The sequence below is a fragment of the Bos taurus genome, chromosome 26 (assembly GCF_002263795.3).
Source record: "Bos taurus isolate L1 Dominette 01449 registration number 42190680 breed Hereford chromosome 26, ARS-UCD2.0, whole genome shotgun sequence".
NCBI lineage: Eukaryota > Metazoa > Chordata > Mammalia > Artiodactyla > Bovidae > Bos > Bos taurus.
In genome coordinates this window covers 42,058,204-42,079,062 of record NC_037353.1, presented here as the reverse complement: position 1 = coordinate 42,079,062, position 20,859 = coordinate 42,058,204, and the positions used below count along the sequence as shown (strand labels likewise).

At 50.0% G+C, this 20,859-nt stretch overlaps 1 protein-coding gene across 26 annotated transcripts in view; it reads right to left on the bottom strand.

Moving 5' to 3' along the window:
• TACC2 (transforming acidic coiled-coil containing protein 2) overlaps positions 1–20,859 on the bottom strand; it is a 234,999-nt gene that overhangs the window by 33,565 nt on the left and 180,575 nt on the right. For 15 of the 26 annotated variants that reach the window (XM_015460758.3, XM_015460765.3, XM_015460769.3 and 12 more), the window contains 4 exons: positions 14,229–14,365; positions 4,067–5,378; positions 2,202–2,237; positions 10–70 (listed from right to left, as the gene is read on the bottom strand). In XM_015460758.3, coding sequence (XP_015316244.1) covers positions 10–70; positions 2,202–2,237; positions 4,067–5,378; positions 14,229–14,365 — 1,546 coding nt within the window. The remainder of the gene's footprint in view (positions 1–9; positions 71–2,201; positions 2,238–4,066; positions 5,379–14,228; positions 14,366–20,859) is intronic. The other 11 variants (XM_015460762.3, XM_010820117.4, XM_024986048.2 and 8 more) reach the window with 3 other exon arrangements.

Sequence of the window (20,859 nt, the reverse complement as noted above, 5' to 3'; positions counted from 1 at the left end):
ACAGTATACCTGAGAAGGTGGATCAGAGAGAGGAGACCGTTTTGGCGACTTTTTCACCCTAAATGTGTCACTGGAAACAAAATGAGAAATGTAAACACAACAGACAGAGGCACAGAGCATTCCAGAGCCGACCGAGGCCCACAGCTGAGTGCCGAGTGTCTGGCCCAGACCACCCTCCCGTCCACACCACTCCCACCCCGACTGAAAGACGTCCACACCGACAATCCATTCTGATTTTTTAACAGACACTGTTGCCCTCGAGGGAAAGATTCATCAAGCCAGAAGTCTTTTGAAGAGATGCCATTGTGGAGAGCTGACCCAGAAAGTGAAGCTAACTTTGCCCAGATGTTCTTACTTTAAAAAAGCAGAATCTGGTAAGCGGATTAACACATCTGCATTCATCCAGGAGGGTCTGAACCAGCTAAGGTGGGGGAGGGGATGTGAGTTCACGACACCAGTGAACAGGAACCAACTGACAAACGGCCAAGCCGACACAGCACTCAAACAGCTGAAGGAGCCGTGCAGAAGGGAAGGTCTGGGTCTCGGAGGGAACTGGAAGATTCCCTCCTATATGCAGGAACTCTGAGCTTAATGGGTTCCGGCACCTCTGACCTTCTGGGTGGGATTCTGACTAAAGGCAGGGCCAGGGGTGACATCATTTTTTTCCCCCCATTTATGGTAGAATACACATAAAATTTACCATCTCAAACACTCTTAAGTGTACAGTTCAGTGAAGTACATACACACTGCTGTGCAACCCAACTCCAGAACTCTTTTTTCAGAGACGAGATCATTAAAAAAAAATGCCTTTCCTAATCACAATTAACGACTCTGGTCGCTTTTTTCTCCTTCATATAAATAACTGGGGGTGAGGGTCGGGGAGAGGAGGACCTAGGCAAAGGAGACATCAGCTCAGATTCCTGAAAGAGTCAGAAGGAAAGGTTTTTTTTTTTTAGCATAGATGGTTCCGTTATATCTCTTGGGTGATCGGGGGTTTGTTTCCACAATCAGAATGGAGACTTCTCCACCTGTAGACCAGACTCTGCCCCGTGGTCTCAGGCCCCTCAGTGGTCTGGTCTGGCCCCCCGAAAGGCAAGGGCCTGGGGGGATCCCCTCATCTTACACTCCCACTCCCCATCTCCTGCTCTAGTCAGTAACTACACGGACAGAGCAATTGGGCACCAAGTTCCTCCTAGTGTTCTCTCAGATAAAACACTCCAACAATGGCATTCAGTTATGAAAGAAATACTATAAATGGTTATTTACAGCATTTGTGGCATTTGTCATGTGAACAGCGCAATTACAGCTTGAAGCATATATTTATTCAAGCATATAAATATGCAACTGTGTATTTTACAGTTGCTAAGTGGCTCTAAAATACTGGAGAAATCCCTGGGGCAGAAGAGACCCTGAGAGACTCCACTCTATCCCAGGGCTGCTGGGAGCCTGGGACCAGGCCAGCTTCTCTTGGAAAGACGTTGAGGCAAAGAAGATGCCTGTCCACGGGCCCTTGGGAGCGGCCTGCACGATCTCTCACGGCCCGGAATGCACAGCACTACAGGCAGACGTGGTCCGACCTGTTGCTGTTTCCCTCAACAAGGCAACCCCCCACCATGGCATGCGGATACCCTGCTCGGAAGCCGCCTGGCGATGGCTCTCACAGCCGTGAGCTCCACTCGGAGCTGACCCTGCATTTCAGGGGGCTCCCATCGGTCTCAATTTGAAAGAGCCCAAATGTTTCTGCTTCACATGTAGCCAGAACAAGCAACAGCAGTTCCTGCCTGTGGTCGGACTGGATGGTTATTTTAAGGTGAAGCCACAATACTTTGAAAGCAATCGCCTACATGTCCCATTTAAAATGGAAGAATGGAATGAGAGTTAAAAAAAAAAAATGTATGGGTTTCAGATGAAGACATCCAATATGCAAGGGGAGAAAAAAAAAAAGGTTCCATTCCTGACAAGCAGGCAGATGTTGGATAATCACGTTTTCACAGCCAAGCAGTTTCACTTATGCTAATCACTATGAAACAGACAAATAACCTCTGCTACTGGGAAGCCCCATGCCCCGTCATTCCCAGGCCCGCCACAGAAAGATGTAAGCAGCAGCCACGGAAAAGAAATAAAAAAGAGCTTGGAAGCAAAAGCAAAGGCAGGAAAAAGCACATTTGGCATAAGAGGCAGATTCCGTTAAATTTACTTACAACAGAGAACATACAGACATCACATCTTCAACCATCCTAAGACAAGAAGACAAAGAAAAAGAGAGACAGACAGAAGGAACTGACAAAAAAGATAAATCTGCAGGTGACTGGCTATGAAGGGGCCATCCGGTGTTGGGCTTGGGCATGGGGATGACATCCCAGGTTTTTGGAGAGGAGCTACTAGAGAACACCTTCCTCTCTTGGTTCCAATTATCCCATAAAGTGTTGGTGGCTCAAAGAGCCTTGCCACCCCAAGTGAAGGAATCCTAGCCATCTGCACCAGAGGTGAGACCTGGGGACAGGTAGGTGTCCCTGACCTCAGTCAGCTCTGGTGACAGAACAGAACAGAACCAAGCTGTCTTGTGGGGAAGGAGAAGGTGATGGCTTCAAGTTGACTCTCATCCCCCAAAATGAGAGAAATGGCTCTGTGGTGTGGGCATTTCCATTTTCTCCTGTTCGAGGCTTAAAATAAAGCTTCCAACACAGATTCTAGGGAATCTTTAAGAAGGGCCTGGTTTAGCGGGGGATCTAAAAAAAAAAAAAGTTCACATTTTTGGCCAGGACCGTCTCCCATCCACCACCACCCACGGTCAAAGACTGCTTAGAGACCCTCTTCTCAGGAAGCCTTGGGTTCTTCTCAAATGTTAAATGTTGGCGGGGGGTGGGGATGGGGAGTGCAGAAGGAGAGGTAAGCATGTTACCCCATCTTGATCTGTGCCAGGCAGACTCAGAGGGGCCAGCAGTCCTGGTTTGTTCTGCTGAGATGCCACCAGAAGCCCGGCCTTCTGGTCAAACTATTGATGATACTTCACTCGAGAGCAAGGAGAAAGGCTCTGAGCACCAAACCACACTACACTTGGACCAAAGCCCCAAGGATGGCCCTGCAGCCATCCTGGGCTGGACTCCAGAGGCATGGGCACGTGTATCAAGTGCCATCTACTCAGCCACGGTCTGGACAGCAGACCCGATTACTCATGGCCTCCTGGAGACTGTGGGCACCGCTTCTCCCTTTCAGGTTCCACTGATCTTTTCTGGATCCACAGGGCCTGTGGACTCTCATCTACGAAGATGACTAGATAAAGGGGCAGAAACAACGTGGGTGCTTCCTACAGGGTAGCCGGGGTACAGGAAGCGGCCCAGACCAGGCCTCTCTCTCATGGGCTTCTTGAGTCTATTGTGTTTGCCTCTTGGGCTTGTTGTTCAGTCACTAAGTCATGTCCAGCTCTTTTCGACCCCATGAACTGCAGCACGCCAGGTTTCCCCGTCCTTCAGTATCTCCCTGAGACTGCTCAAACTCGTGTCCATTGAGTCAGTGATGCCATTCAACCATCTCATCCTGTCAGCCCCTCTCCTCCTACCTGCAATTTTTCCCAGCATCAGGGTCTTTCCAATGGCCTAATGTCTCATTAAAGGGCAGAAACAAATACTACAAAATTTTAATAATATTTTGAAGGGTGGACCCCTTAGTTTCCAGGCCACTCCAAAAAGCAATTCACGTGTTAAACAGAAAATGCTAAATCACCAATAGGGAGGCTGACCAGGCCACCACTGGGCTGCTCCCTCTCCATGGATTTCCCCACTCTCTCGTGAAGTTCAAGGTCAGGTCTTCAGCTATAAGTAAAGCTTTAGACCCCTAACTGATCGAGGCAAGCGGTCAAGGACTCTAGACCCAAAGGGATGTGAGGATGGGACATGCCACGACTATGGGTGCAGAGAGGAACGAAAACGGGTACCCTGCTGCAAGCGTGGTGGCGCTGTGGCAAATGGTGGGGGGCAAGGCAGCCCAGGTTTCCAGGCAAGTGAGCAGCTATACAGCCAGTGCCCAGCCCCGCCCCTGACCTAACCACCTGCTCCCCTGAACTTACGTCTTGAGGGGCGTCTTCTTCTTCTTGGCGGGCTTGCTCAGCCCATCCCCGTCCACTCCATTGGCTTCGATGGCACTGGCTGGGATCTCAAAGGAGGCTGGGGATTTAGAAGGTGAGCTGGGGGCCTTAGAGCACGTCTTAAAGGGATCAGTGGACTCATCACAGGCGTCCGGGTCAAAGTTGTAGGACTGTTGGGGCAGTTTGGGAGACTCCTGCATTTTTGAGGTGGAAGAAAAAGGGTTAAAATTCGGGTCATCCCACTTGTCAATATCAAAGGTGTAGGTACCTTTAGCGATAGGGATGTCATTGGGTTCAGCAGGGGACCTGGTAGGCGAGGCAGGGGTGTTGTCGAGTTTTTCCGGTGTTTTTTTCATCTTTGGCCTCCTTAGGGGCATTTTGGCAACCGGCTTTTTGCCTATCTTTTTGGTGGGAGGCGGGGTTTCCTGCTGGGTGTCCCAACTACCCTTGTCCTCAGAATAGTCAAACTCCAGCCTCACTGAGAGGCCTTTGGCTGGGGAGTCCTCTTGCCCCCCACTATCTGATGGGGTCACCTCCACTGCCTCAGGGGCCGTGGCCGGAGGCAGGGTTCTCCTTCCAATGGGAGGTGAGTTCTGCACTCTGCCACCCCCCGAAGCTGGGGGGACGGCCCCTTCTGCACCCTCGGAGTCCAGAGGGCAGGCCGCCTTGGGGGCAGCAGCAGGTTCTAGGGCTGCCTCCTCCAATAGGGCTGAGCTAGAAGCTTCTGCCCTGGCCGGTTCTGTGTTCGTTTTGGCTGTCTGACTCTCTCTGCTGGGGCCAGAGCTCTCTTCAGTTGGCTCGTGCTGTGTCTCTTTCACTGGGGGGGTTTCGGGGGGTTTCTTAGTGATCTGTTTCTTTTTTAAGGAAGGTGGCCTCGGTTTCTTAGTTCGCTTAAGGGTACTGGAAGCACTGCTCGAACCCGCACTGTATGCATCCGCGACCGGGGCCGTGGCCTCGGGGTTGCCTGAGCAAGAAGCACCATCAAAGTCACTGGCTTGCAGGCTGAGCGAGCGGGACAACGTCGACTTAGAGGTGGGGACCGAGTCCGTGGACTTCCTCCGTGAGTTCACCTTGCAGTCCTGATTCTTAGGGTCTGAGGGGCGAGGCTCCAAGGTCTGAAGGTTATCCACCAGCTCGATGTTGTCAAAGTCCAAGTTGTAAGTCCCGCTGCTGGCTATCGGCTTGTCTTCATCGAAGACGGCGGAGAAGGAGTGTGACGGGGGATGGAAAGGACTGCCTTCCACGGAGCTGCTGCGGGGGCCATCCGGGATGGAGACCGGCTCAGAGCCGCATCCTGAAGGAACGGAGACAAAGCCATCACTGAAGGACACAGGACTTAAGAGAGTCCCTCATCTCGTGCCAGACCATCATCACCCTCTAACACCAGAGCCCCAGGCCAGCCTGCCCACCCCTCAACAAGCACACTGCTTGGGTACAAATCCTGCTCTCACCAGGCAGCTCCAGGCCCTGGACAAGCAGACCCTCAGCTTTCTCATCCATAAAATGGGAGCAATAAGAGCTGTTTAAAGGATACCTTTAAATACTGTCATCTAAAACACATTTACCTGGACTTCCCCAGGGGTCCAGTGGCTAACACTCTGCACTCCCAGTGCAGGCGGCCCAGGGTTCGACCCCTGGCCGGGGAACTAGACTCCACATGCTGCAACTAAAGAGCCCTCCTGCTGCAACTTTAAAAAAAGCAGAAGAAAAAAAAAAAAAAACCCATATGCCAAAACTAAAAATGCAATGAACATCGATGATCCTGTGTGCCACAACTAAGGCCTGAAACAGCCAAAAAATAAATATTAAAAAAATTTAAAACACGTTTACCAAGCGCCAGGTCAAAGCAAGGCACCACTCTGGGCGTTGGGGCCTCCATAATGAACAAAACCCTTGCCCTCCTGCAAGTTAGGTTCTTTAAGGAGAAGACAGTCAAGAAGCAATTAACAAGTAACATGTATGGGCTGTCAGATGGTGGTAAGTGCTAAGGAAAAAAAGAAAGTCAGGGTAGGAGTGTTGCAATTTTAAAATAAGGTAGTTGGGCAAAGCCCTTCAAGGAGAAAACATTTAAGCCAAGATGAGAAACAAGGTAAAAGTGTGAACCATGGGGATATCTGGGGGGTAAGCATCCAAGGCCAAGGAAACAGCAAGTGCAAAGGCCCTGGGGTGAGTCCACACATAGGGTGTTGCAGAAATCCCAAAGGCCAGTGTGGCTAAAGTAAAGGAGAGGAGCAGGAAAGGAAGACAGAGAAATAACGCAGATAAAATATAGTGAGCCTTCAGTAAATATTAGCTACTATCACCACCAGCCTGCTCTAGAGCATGCAGAGCCTTTAAGTGCAGGCCCCAGGCAACTGCAGCAGAACGAAGCTTATGCATCTGCCACCTGTCTCGACTCTAGGCACCCCCTGAAATCTCTCCCTCCAACCCTACCTGCCACGCCTCTCTTCTCAACCTCCCTCTCATCCATTCTCTCTCCATTTTTTGCAGCTTCCTCCCAACTTCCCCTCCTGCTCAGCCACTGCCAGCCAAGGATGCTGCTTCTTATTTTAAAACATGCTGTGGATCCTCTGGGCTGCCCAGGTGGCGCTAGGGGTAAAGAACCCACCTGCCAAGGAAGGAAACAGAAGAGATGCGGGTTCGATCCCTGGGTTGGGAACATCCCCTGGAGGAGGGCACAGCAACCCACTCCAGTATTCTTGCCTGGTGAACCCCATGGACAAAGGCGCCTGGCGGGCTACAGTCCATGGGGTCGCAAAGAATAGGACACAACAGAGCACACAGGCACATGGACACTCCAGATGCTGGTCAAGAGATGCTCCATCATCTCATGGCCCGGCTGCTCCACGGGGATGCAACCAGCCTGGCCTTGTCTCAGCTGCCCTGGGTTCTGCCTGCACCAGGCGGTGCCCTGCACGCACTCCTGGCTTCACAGAGACCCTGGGCAGTCTAGATACCAGAAAACGATTGGCCAGAAAACCAAAGATGTGTAAATAGACAAAGGGGAGGAAACGTTGCAAAGTGGTCCACAGAAGAAGGAATTAAAGAGCTGGCACAGGGACTTCCCTGGTCCAGTGGTTTGGCCTCCACACTTCCACTGCGAGGGGTGGGGCATGGGTTTGATCCCTGGTCAGGGAACTGTTAATAAGATCCTGCATGCTGCACAGTGAAGCCAAAAAAGGAAAAAAAAAGAGAGAGCTAGCATATATATGACTTGGACCAGCATTCCCAAAGTGTGGTTCACTGACAGGAGTTATATCCTCCAGTACCCACCCCATCGCCTGCTGGAACAGTTGCCAGATGAAATATAGGATGTTCAGTTAAATACGGATTTCAGATAAACAAAGACGTTTTTTATATAAATATGTCCCTGCTGCTGCTGCTGCTAAGTCGCTTCAGTCGTGTCCGACTCTGCGCAACCCCATAGACGGCAGCCCACCAGGCCCTGCCATCTCGGATTCTCCAGGCAAGAACACTGGAGTGGGTTGCCATTTCCTCCTCCAATGCATGAAAGTGAAAAGTGAAAGTGAAGTCGCTCAGTCGTGTCCGACTCTTAGCGACCCCATGGACTGCAGCCTACCAGGCTCCTCTGTCCATGGGATTTTCCAGGCAAGAGTACTGGAGTGGGTTGCCATTGTCTTCTCTGAAATGTGTCCCAATCACTCATTATTTATCTAAGATTCTAATTTAACTGGATGCTCTGTATGTTTGTTTGCTAAATCTGGCAGCCTTAACACCTCATTCCAACAAACGAACAAGTTTGGGAGATGCTTGCTTCCCTGAGAGCTCAGTTGGTGAAGAATCTGCCAGCAATACCGAAGACCTGGGTTCAATCCCTGGATTGGGAAGAGCCCCTGGAGAAGGGAAAGGCTACCCACTCCAGTATTCTGGCCTAGAGGGATCACAAAGAGTCGTACATGACTGAGCGACTTTCACTTTCTTTTTCACTTAACACCCGAACTGGCTGCTCACGGTAGATTTTCTCAGGGCCACTCATGCTCATGGCTGCAACTCCGAGGGGGTGAGCACTTGGCAGAGAACCCGAGGAGATGAAGGGCTGCCTGGGACATGATAACGTAAGGAAACTTCTAGCCTCTTGAGTTCAGGAGCTGGTCTGATTTATCTTTGTCTTCCCCAGACCTGTCACACTTTCTCTTGCCAGCTGAATAAATGCCTCTGGCATTGAGATGACCTTCTGGAAGCAGGTTTGTTCGCCAATCATGGTTTCAAACCTTCCCTTCTCTTAGGCATCCAAAGCCACCCAGGCCCTACTTGGAGCAGATGTCCTAGAAGATGGAACCTCTCAACCTTTTCCACCAAAAGATTCGCCATGTCTCAAACACACTCCTGAGTCATGCTCGTCTCAAAAGATGTCCCCTCCCTCCTCCTTTCTAAAACCAATTGCCTCCAGAGACCTGCACCCTCCTTCCATCAGCAGTTGGCTCCTCTTCCTGCCCTGGACACACAGTGCAGAGGGCACAGAAGGACCAGGGAATGCAGAGGACCCAGCGTTTCAAGTGGGCCTTGTGGGAGGAGGAAGAAGCCTCAATGCTTCCCATCATTTCCAAAGCAAGGCCCACAACTGCCAGCCTGTTTTCTCCCAGGCTACTAGGCACACCCCAGCAGCCTTTTGAGGCCCTTCAGAGGTCAGGAGTTCTCCCCAAACCACGAAACACGCAGCAGATACTCAGCTTAACCATCTGCTCACTCTTTTCCCCAGAAGAAAAGCTCTCTGACTGCTTAATGTGGCTTTCCTCTTTAGACGTGACATACCATAATTAAATCATCATGGACCAAGAAATCGAATCTTGGTGCAGGGTTTCTAAGCCTCTTTACTGCGCCCATGTCAGGATGGTAAGTATTTTGTCTCAGTGTGTGGTGGGTGGGGGAGAGTTGGGAGAGATACTGTTCATTGTAGGATATCTAGAAGAATCTTTGGCTTCTGCCCACAAGATGCCTTTACCCTCCCCAACCCTGAACTGTGACAACCAAAAATGTATCTGAAAGCCTTAGTTGATCAGTCGTGTCCAACTCTTTGCAACCCCATGGACTGTAGCCCGCCAGGCTCCTCTGTCCATGGGGATTCTCCAGGCAAGAATACTGGACTGAGTAACCTATCCCTTCTCCAGGGAATCTTTCCAACCCAGGTATCAAATCCAGGTCTCCTGCATTGCAGGTGGATTCTTTTTACCATCTGAACCACCAGCAAAGCCCAAAAATGTGTCTCAGTTCAGTTCAGCCGCTCAGTCATATCTGACTCTTTGTGACTGCAACATGCCAGGCTTCCCTGTCCGTCACCAACTCCTGGAGCTTGCTCAAACTCATGTCCATCGAGTCCCTGATGCCATCCAAAATGTGTCAAAAACGTGTCTCACTCAGTTCAGTTCAGTTCAGTCACTCAGTTGTGTCCGACTCTGCAACCCCATAGACTGAAGCACGCCAGGCTTCCCAGTCCATCACCAACTCCCGGAGCTTACTCAAACTCACGTCCATTGAGTTGGTGATGCCATCCAACCATCTCATCCTCTGTCGTCCCTGTCTAGAAATTGCCAAATGTTCCCCGGGGGTGGGGCACAATAATCCCTGGTTGAGAACCACCATGTTACTGTCTGGCAACCAGAGCAGGTGGGAGGGCTCTTTGGTTCTCTTCAGAAGAAGCCCTAGACCAGAGAAATGGGCCACTGCCACACGCAGGCCTTGATTTTCCAGAGCAGGTGTGGGCCAGTTAGATTCCCAGTCGCCCGCACTGGACTTATAAATGCTCACACACCACATCAACATGAAGACAATGTATTCATTCATTCCTATATATTGGGGCTTCTCTAGTGGCTCAGTGGTAAAGAACTGCCCTGCCAATTCAGGAGATGCAGGTTTGATCCCTGGGTTGGGAGGGTCCCCTGGAGAAGAAAATGGCAACCCACTCCAGTATTCTTGCCTGGGAAATCCTATGGACAGAGGAGCCTGGCAGGCTACAGCCTATGGGGTCGGACTGAGCACACACACACGCATTCCTATACATCAAATAATCTGGGTGCTTCCCAGTCAACCACTGGGAGGCACACTGTGGACACAGAGGCGAGGAACGTCAGGACCCCAGAGGGATCCACCCCACCAGGGCAGACCTGGACAACGCTTGCCCTGGCTCCAGATCCTGGCTCACTCTGAGGACAAAGTCAGCATCCTTGTTTCACGACACTCAAAGGCTCACTAGGTGGTTCCCAGCTGCAGCAGTCCAGCTCGGGCCACTGGAACAAATCCACAGGCTGAATGAAGAGCTCTGGAGGCCGGAAGTCCAAGGTCAGGATGTCCCCAGTCCTCCTTGACTTGCCGACGGGCATCTTCTGTCTGTATCGCACATGACTTTTGCTCAATATGAACTCACCTCCTGACGTCTCCTCTCCCCTGACTGTCTTCAAAGGCCACATCACTTAGCCGCGCCGGCTGCTTCTAACTGGAGCACTTCTGCCAGCTGTGCTGCGCGTCTCTCCCCTCCCCCCATCCACTGTGAGCTCACCCTGGGCAGGGATCCACGGGCCCAGAGGCACAGAGGTGCTAACACAAGGCACCCTTGCCCTCAGACGCTTAGCTTCATCCAATATATCAAAAGGGAAATGGTCCCATACAGAGGGAGCCCAGCTCTACATCCTCCAAGTATATGAATAACCGACTGTAATCAGTAAGGGCTTCCCTGGTGGCTCAGGGGTAAAGATCTGCCTGCAACGCAGGAGCCCCAGAAGATGTGGGTTCGATCCCTGGATTGGGAAGATTCCCAGGAGGAAGAAATGGCAACCCACTCCAGTATTCTTGCCTGGAGAATCCCATGGACAGAGGAACCAGTGGGCTATGTTTTATAGGGTTTATTCCCACATCTCACTGGGTAGCAGGTGATGAGATGCCCCACACACAGATACTTGGAGTCCTGGGGATCCTTCCCTCATCCAAGCTGGGATGAAACATGCAAATAACTTAGCACAGGTCTGGTACATGGCAGACACTAAATGGAGCTATTGTTTAATTACGGGACATTTCATTACATCTTTCGGTGGCCAGTCCTAAGTTCTAATAATGCAGCCACCCTACAGCAACCAAGCGTCCTGATCACAGAAGCATGAGAAGCGGGAGTGGAAAGGATCTCAGAGGACTCACGGGTCACTCTTTTCATTTTACAGATAAGAAAACTGGACTGTGGTAAGCCACATCCCAGCACAGCCCAGAAGAGCAGCAGACGCAAGGTGGCCACCAGCATCTCAGCCACCCTCCTCTCCCATGGCGCACAATCATGCAAAGCCCAAAATAAAGTGATGGATTACTTTGCAAAATGTAAGTTTCCAGGAGGAAAAATTATGTCCTTATGCACAGCCAAATGACTCGTCTATTATTTCCTGAGGTTCTCTTGGTACCTTTAGCAACACTGCAGGCACTTCACAGAGGCAAACCAAACAACAGACGTTCCCCTCTTGCCCTTTCTCTCCTTGGTTCCCAGAAGGATGCTTTCTTCTCCTCCAGGGGCATACACAGCCACTTCCCCACTCTGGGTAATGTCCCATGATGTCTACAGAAGGGACAAGTAGATCTTTCAAATGAACGTGGCACATCAGACGGACTTCTGTGCAGCCCAAGCCAGGGGGCTTTAGGCAGACACGATCCCGACCTTCAGCGTCCTCACTGTATAATCCACATGTAGCCTCACTGTAGTTTTCCAAGGAGGAGAAGCATAAAGTCAGACTCCAACCGGTGCAATCAAAAGTTCTGTGAGGCTGTGACTCATGGCCATGCATAGCTGCAACCCCTTCTGGTGGGGGGTCTCTCTTAATCCTCCATAATATTCACTCTTTCAGAAACTGCCATCTAAGCCAGGGGCGGGTACTGTGGTTGAGTGTGTGTGTGTATGTTAGAACGGAGATTGTTCATTGCTTTATTGAAAAAAGAAGTAGGCAGAAGGAACAAAGACAGGCTGAAGAAAAGAACGGGGGTGGCAAACCATCCCCAGAAACGATCAGGACGTGAAAAACTGGAAATCCCAGAGGACACATGCATGCTGGCAGCAGTGACCACCCTTGGGACGCCATGTGATGCTCAAGGATGGACCACACTTTGTCTTAGGCCTTTGTTCTCCTTCTAACATCCTTTCTCAGGTATCCCACGCATGCAGAGTGTGAACTTATTACACCCATAAAAATGGGTCATTTATTCTTAATTGGATGTTTGATGTAAGGACTAAAATGTATTTGTCATTCAGCTGCTTTCCATTAAAACCTCAGGGTGAAATTTCTACAATATTGTAGGAAATGGAATTTTTATATACTTTACTATATGCCAGAGAGAATACAGGGTGCAAAAGACTCTTTGAGAACTATAAGCAGCCCTGCCTGCTTCTTCCCCACCTTAAAATCAAATAAATTTCAATCATCACCCTCTTAGAGCTTAGCACCTAGACTAATGATGCAGAATCAGGTACTACTAACTGATAGCTGTCAGAAAAGGGAGACTATGAAAATTGCATTCATCGGATCCCAGCAAAGGTGTCTCTTCCTCTCCCCCCAGCACCAGGGAGCATGTGTGTTTAGGAACAAAGCCCCAGGAGTGTCTGCCTTTAATCAACGGCCAGGCTGAAGCCAGAGCGGGTGGAATGGATTCCACCCATTTCTTTCTAAGACCAACATCAAGGTCAAATGGCTTCTTATTTTGCCATTCACCTGGCTCCTGGCTAGGGCAGGAGTACGAATGGACGCTGGCCCCCTCCTCCATTCCCCGGCCTCCACCCCTCACCTGGGGCATCTTCTAAGCACAGATGTGTGGACACCCACTCGTACGTCCCAGCCCCAGCCTTGGTTCCTTCTCGGCTAAAGGGTGTAAACGTGGGCACAGTCAGCTTCGGGAAGACGGGACAGAAGAAGGAGCCTGGGTGGGCCCAGGAAGCGGCTGCTCCCAGGTATCCGGGACATGGTCCGGGGGAGCTCAGCTCTACAGACTTATCTTACTGCCAGGGCTGCGGCCGAGGAAGGCCAGAGTGGGGCCCTCTGAAGTTCAGGGTCCAGAGGAGGCAATCCAGCTCTGGAGACGGCACCACCTGGCCCCCTAACTGGCCTGGGGGGGCCATTTCTGAGACCACGTGGTCTCCTGACCAGCCTGTGTGGACATTTCTGGGACCACCTGGCCCCCAACCAGCTCATGGGGTCATCTCCGGCAATCTCCATCTCTTCCCAGGCCTCATGTTAAACTCTGATGCTCGAGGTGGTCCCACCCCTGCTGTCGTCACTGGAGGATGCACACAGATGGCAGCGGTCAGGTGGGCAGCTTGGAGGCTGGGGCCCGAGATCTGTCCTGTCCTCCCCCATCCCCCACCCCCGGTAATCGCTGCATCTGAAAGGTCTTTAAGTCACACTAGCGGAGAATGGGTGTGGGGACGTGATAGGAAATCTGGATAGTCTGAAGTTAATGAGGAATAAAGGAGTCACCCCTGCACAGATTCAACCGCCCATCACTTTCTCTTCTTGCCCATTTACCAATTATCATCCCCAAGCCCGTGTGGGCTTCTGTTGTTCAGTCACTCAGTCGTGTCCAACTCTTTGTGACCCCATGGACTGCAGCATGCCACGCTTCCCTGTCCCTCACCATCTCCCAGAGTTTGCTCTAACTCATGTCCACTGAGTCCGTGATGTCATCCAACCATCTCATCCTCTGTCTTCCCCTTCTCCTCTCGCCTGTGTCCTTTAATACAAATGCAAGTCACATGGGTGACCAGAACCAGCGCTCTTACGGGAGCCAGGGGCCAGAAATTAGAATCCAAGATTGCACCAGAAAATTCCAAGACCCCATTGTCCCATACAAACCCAGCTCTGGGGGTTGGCTGAAAGGCACCCAGAGTTAAATGCACTATTTCTTCAGAGGCCACCTCTAAACTTCTGCAAAGCAAACACAAAATAACCCATTGTACTCCTGCACCCTAAGTTTTCACCACATAAAACAAAGCCCAGCGCTGAGAGGCCCAGAGGCTGGGAGGACATAAAGAGCTCCAGCGACAGTCCCCGGGGGTGGGTGCCCCCCTCCAGGCCGGTCCCCAGAGGAGCCGCTGTGAGTGTCCCCAGGGCTCAGCAGTAGGGCTGCTCCCACGCCGCCCCAGGGGTGCCGGGCCCTTGGTTACCTGGTTCTTCCGGGGGAGCCTGCACGCTGACCTCAGGTTCTGCAATGACTTCGGGGGGTGGCGGGGGTGGGGCTGGTGGGGCTTTGACGGGGGTCGTGGACTCCGGAGTCTCAAATGCTTCTTCAGAGTCAGAACTCCTGATGGAGAGAGACAGGGAGAAGGACAGGTTAGACAGGGGCCGGGGCTGTATTTGCTCCAAGGGGCCGGTGCTGAGGAGCAGTGCACGGCCTAATGACCCCTCCCGGGACCACCGCAACCAGGCCCGCGGCCCAATTAAATGGTCCAGGGCCAGCCTTGAAGCAGTGTGCTTCCCAGGAGTGAATCTCATTATCACCAGCTTTGGGGCAAAATGACAGAGTCTTTGAACTCAGCTCTACTCGAAATACACATTTCTGACCTCAGTGGCAAATACAACAGTAGAATCCTTTGATCAACTTTGGCAGGTGTTACTTGGCATCAATTCAGTCAAACCGATAGGGAAGCATTCCCAGGGACACTTGGCGATGCTGTGGTTCCAACACATTCAAAGGACCCTCACCCCATGAAGCGGAATCTCTTCCCATGAATTTGGCCTCTTCCTCTCACCCCACCACTCTCTCCCACTGCCATTCCTTCCCCAGCACATCACATAACTTGTTATTATAGATGTATTCACTTTCTAATCATGTTAATTATATTTCTCCTCGACTGAGCTGAAAAGGCCAAGAGGGCAGCCTTTTCTGTTTTGTGTTTTTTTATCACTACATCCCCGAGTCCAAACCAGGAGGCAGTGAATAAACATCTGTTAAGTCAATGAAGGAAGGCATGAAAGCTGGCAAGTCAGAGGAGGGTGTGTCAGACTAAAGCTCAAAGCACAGCCTGCTGATCCCAGCAGCATGAAAATCACCCTTGCTGGTCTGCAGTGATGTCTGCTCTCAAGGAAGATTCTTCACCCAGAGAAAGGAACCAAAACCCCACCCAGAGGAATGCCCACCATGCCACCCTGTAAAAAGGGGAAGAGGCTCACAAAGCTAAAAAAAGCCTTATTCTGGCTCGAGAAAACCAAGGGCAGCCAGCCCTTCTCATCACCCTGCTTCCACTAGGGACTCAATTTCGAGCCAGAAACGATGAGGCGTCCCCAGATCACTGAGCCAGGCATGTGTCCTCAGGCTGGAGGGCAGCTCCTTAACGGGCTCAGGATGCGGAGGGGTCTGTGGTGCCGGCTTCAGCTCACTTTGAGGATCAGCAGCATCACCCAGGCTCACTCCCATCTCAGGATATTTTAAGTTGACCAAAATGCCATTTATTTATTTGCAACAAGGAAGGTAATTATCAAGACAGTGGATACTTAGGGTTGCTGCTGGCACAAGCAACACAGCAGGCAATTTGGTAGAAGATATATAATCAGAGAGCGATGTATCAGGTACGTGTGGACGCTGAAACGCTCATAGAGCTGAACATCCACAAAGATCAAAGGACCAGTGTCCTCCGCAGAAGTCAGCATCTTCTAAAGACTGTCTGCCAGCCAGCAGAGAGCACCACGACCAACCAAGCCCTCTGCAGTCAGCCAGGACAGGAGAAAAAGAGCCATTTGGTGAGTCTCCTTCAGAAAATCTCCATCGAGATTTTTACAACTTGTGTGTCAGAGACTCACTTTATCGGAGCCAAAGATCCCCTACTCCCATCCTTCCAAGGACTCTGGCTCCTGCAACCAGCCACAGAGCTCTCCAGGGACACAAAGAGATGAAGAGAAACATCAGAGCTGGATTCGACAGAATCCAATGAGCTGAAGCCTGTTTACTATCAAATTTCACAAGACTTAATTTATACAAATGCAACAGGGGCCATACCAACTTTTACAAACACATGTTAATATTAAAAGACTTAGCTTTCGTCTGGGGTCGGAGCGGGGGAGAGATTTAAGATCCATGCCTGGACAACCACAGATCTAGGTAGCTGAACTTCTGCAGAATCTTTTTACTGGCATGAAAAACACAAGAAAGTCATGCAGCCAAGCATCAAAGAGGAACAGTAGTTTAGATCTGCCCGGTGGGCTCTGGGTGTAGACCTGGCCCCCAGCTTTGCACTCATCAGCGGCAATGTTGAAGAGACGCACACAGACAACTTGCCTCTTTCCTGGGTTTCCGTGAAGGACCCGCAAACTGGAATCCCCACTGCCGGTTACCGTCGTCCACATCCACCGGGCCCATTCCACCGGGGGCCATGTCCACCAGGAGGCCAAAGCCATTTCCGCTGAAGAACAGCTTCTGTCCCCAAACTTCCACCCCTAATTCCTTTGCTGATACGTCTGGGTTCTGAATCTCTTTACGATGTCACGAGAAACTTAGCCGCCGCACCACCAGGCAGGGATGTTCTGAGCTTCCCCAGGGCCCAGCAGAGATGCAGAGGGAGCTCTTCCCACGGCTTCTGCATCCCCGGGCTCCAGCGATGTGTGGCTTGAGAGCACAAAGGGCCCCTGATCTTTCCCAGCAGCATAAGCAAGCGACAGGGAGGGCCGGACGCTCATGGATTCAAGCTGCTGAATTCCAATGAGGTCTCCCCAGCTCGCAGCTGCCCAGCGTGCACACCTGCTCAGAGGGGACCACCATTCACCAGCGCCCCGTGTGGGAGGCAGTGTCCAGGGAGGGCAAGGGTACACCAGGCCCCTTGTGAGGCTCCTCGCCTTGTTCACTACGAACCTTTTCTGCATCAAAACACCAGAGGCTACCAGGGACCCCTAGAATGGCATTCACTTCCAGCACCGCCTGAGTGCCGTTTTCATATTTTCACACCCTCCCCCAGGAGTGGAGAGCAAGTTAATTAGAGGAGGCGGACGGCAGCTTTTTTAATTAGCTCTTTTCTCCCTATTCAGTTTCTCAGAGGGGGCTCAGAAACATTCCCAAGAGTGGGGATTTCTACAGTCCACCCACAAAGAGCCTGGACATAAACATAAAACAGCATTCCAGAGTCCCAATGCATGAAAGCAGCTTTCCTTGGCTGTGCAATAATTTTTTTCCTACAAGAAGAACTGAAAGTACGGGAAATTATTCTGCGAAGGCACCACACGTTTTTAAAATGAAAATGCAAGTAAGTTAATTTGCCAAGAAGCTGTGTCAGAAAGAGAAATGTGCCATTACAGTCTGCTAAAATGACTCTAAATTACAGAGAAATGTATTTACCAGGATATGCAAATGCTAAGTTCTCTATAAGTAAATATGTAATGAACGCAAATATAATAAGGTATATGCACTTCCAGAGTGTAAAGGTGTACCTCTTAATGGCCGGGCATGAAATATAATGACTTTAATTCCCAGCATAAATAGCATTCTAATAGCTATCGTATGTTGAACTTTTTTATTACATATCAAGCACTGGACTAGGCCATTTGCACATTTCTCTATAAGCTACAAAAATATCCCGCTACTGGAGAGCAGGCCCGTTTTGCAGATGACACAGCTATGGCTTAGAGAGGCACACTGCTTAGCCCAAGTTCACCTCGTTAGTAAACTAGGGAAGTGCAGGGCTCAAATCTAGAACTGTCTGCCTCTAAAATCTGTGCTGTCTTACTACTACGTCAGTGGCTTCTAAACCTTTCCAGCAACAAAACTATTTTTCTAAATGCATCTTATGTGAATTTCCTATGCACAGAGAAAAGTAGTATTTCACTCACTTTATAAGGTCACTGTATGATGTATTCTTATAAAGTCTATAGCCTTTCCTTTCCCTTCTCCAGGGGATCTTTCCAACTCCAGGATCAAACCCAGGTCTCCCCCATTGCAGGCAGATTCTTTACCAGTTGAGCCACCAGGGAAGCCCAAGAATACTGGAGTGGGTACCCTATCCCTTCTCCAGCAGATCTTCCTGAACCAGGAATCGAACCGGAGTCTCCTGCATAGCAGGGGGATTCTTTACCAGCTGAGCTACCAGGGAAGCCCATCATTGAGAACCATTAAGCTATTTTTATGAACTTAAACAATCTGACCCTGGGGGTTGAGGATGCCTAATGCAGCACTGGGTCTGTTGATTTCTCTCCTGGTTGCACATTATTGAGAAGTCCTGATGAGTAACCACGAACAGCACCTGTTCTGAACAGCTTGTCCTGTGATCATGGGACATTCTTTAATAAGGCAGTCAGGACAGGAGAACTACCTAACTGGGCAAAACCAAATTAATCTATCAATCAGCACAAGGCCATATGCTGGTGGCAGGCGATACACACAGCGTGTGTGTACAGAGAAGGGAAGATGGAAACGCATAACTACGGGCGTAGAGACTGTGCTGCCTGCTGACACCCGAGTCTGCCAGGCTCCCCAGGGTGCTTGTAAAGTTTAAAAATATTTCCTCAAATATTTTTCTCAGATTTTGGAAAGTCTTTATAGGACCTAAAGCCCCACTGAGCACACTTTGGAAACCTCCTCCACACAACGAGGAACCCAGACCCTTCATAGATGGCACCTTGCATCAAAAGAGTATTTTATCTTTGGGGTTTTTTTTAGCGGGGAGGGAGTTGCCTTTATTAACTTTTACTTTGTGTTGGGGTACAGCTGGTTAACAATGTTGTGACAGTTTTGGGTGAACAGTGACGGGACTCCACCGTACACATACATGTATCCATTCTCCCCCAAACTTCCCTCCCATCCAGACAAAAGAGTATTTTATGGCAGCTCTCCCCAAAGCAAGACAGTTAGCCAGCAACATGCAGAACCCTGAGGCCTATCAACCTATATTTTTGGTTTGGTTTAAATACATTATGTTTTATTTCTGTAAACGACAATAGTGAAGGAGTATAAGATCAACATTCACATAATAATAATGTAACATAATATAATATAGACATGAGAAGCTAGTATAATACAATCCTGGGCTTCCCTGGTGGCTCAGATGGTAAAGAATCTGCCTGCAATGCAGAAGACCCAGGTTCGATCCCTGGGTTGAGAAGATCCTCGAAGGGAATGGCATACACATGCATACATATAAACACAAATATATGTGTGAATATATGTATCTACAAATAAAATATTGGAACCTTTTAATAAAGAAGGACTATACATGCCATCTTCCAGAATATCATTAAATGGCTTGTTGTTCACACTCTGTCGTACCCAATTCTTTGCAATCCCATGGACTGCAGCACACCAGGCTTCCCTGTCCTTCACCATCTCCCAGAGTTTGCTCAAACTCACACCCATTGAGTCGATGATGCCATCCAATTATCCTCTGTTGTCCCCTTCTCCTCCTGCCCTCAATCTTTCACATTTTGCTTAAGCTTTACTACAGATCATTAAAGGGTTCAGAAGAATAAATTTCAGAGAACATAGAATCTTTCACCTTCAAAGCGGGAAGAAAATTTAGAGACTATTTCCTACTTCAGTACACTTATCATATCTTTTTATGCAGGTGAGGAAACTTAGGCCTGGAGAGCTGAAGTGCTTCCCAAGGCCTCTTCCTGGCAGGTCTTCCATGGAACTGGGCTTGCCTGCATGAAACTGCTGCCAAGTAAGAGCTTTAGTTCTAAATATAACTAATATAATTAATATAATATAATTAATGCCCTCCTATTCCAGAAATCTAAAATTACTTATACTTACAGTGATTATCAAAATGCAGTTTGAGCTTAAGGATGGCTACAGGAAAAGGGGAGTTCCACATGTGGATCAACTCCTCACATGCAGAGCAGCTCCTCAGAACTCCAGTTTGCACTTCTCACCATGAGAGCAATCCGGGCGCTGTAAGTTCTTGCCACCGCCCACCAAGAGGGAAAGGACACAGTGCAGACACTTGAGAGGTGGGGGGGTCTTCCCAGGATACGAGCCCCAGCCTCTGAGCTCCAGGGGAGACCACCTGAGCAAGAAGTGTGAACGCTCCTTCTGGTGGTCCTCCCCCTTGAAGACAAACGCAGAGTGTGGGCCCAAAGCCCAGCCAGGGAGAAGGGCTCACGTCCTCCAGGCCGGAAGACCATCCGCCGTCCCAGAGACAGAGGGAGACCTTCCAGGAAGGAACTCGGGCTCTTGGCGCATCAGACCACTTCATTCATCTCTGCACCTCGTGTAAGAATCTGATGCATTTGTGAGTGAGCAGATATCTTAGAAACTGCTGTGCCCTAAATTCTATTCATCAGAATATTCCGCTGTGACAACCTTGTCAAGAAACTCTGTCTCTGCCCCAATGTGCATGCACGAGCATGTGCGCACACACACACACACACACACACACACACACACACACACACTCTTCCCTCCTGCTTAAAACAACTTGGCCACACTGGTCATTTTTTTCAGGCTGACGGAAAAGTGTCTTTCATTTTAATTTCCCCATCCTGGATATAGAAACAGGATTTTGCTCAGCAACATGACTCCTCAATAAATCAGTAAAGGGAGACTGTGATTTCAACACAGTCAAAGGCTGAGGTGCTTCTTGGTCCGTCAGGTGACCGAGGAGCCATAGTCAGGTGCTGTCTCCTGTGAACATAGCTCCCAGGCATCCTAGCCAGGCAGCTAGGATCTTCCAGCCTGACACTCGAGGGAAAGTCCCACTGATGCTGACACCCGCATCCTAAGACTCCCAGTACCTAGCGTGTGTCGGGTTATAAGGCAGATGCATTTTCAGATTCAAGCAGCTTTCACTTGGTGGTTACGAAGAGATGTCAGCAGGG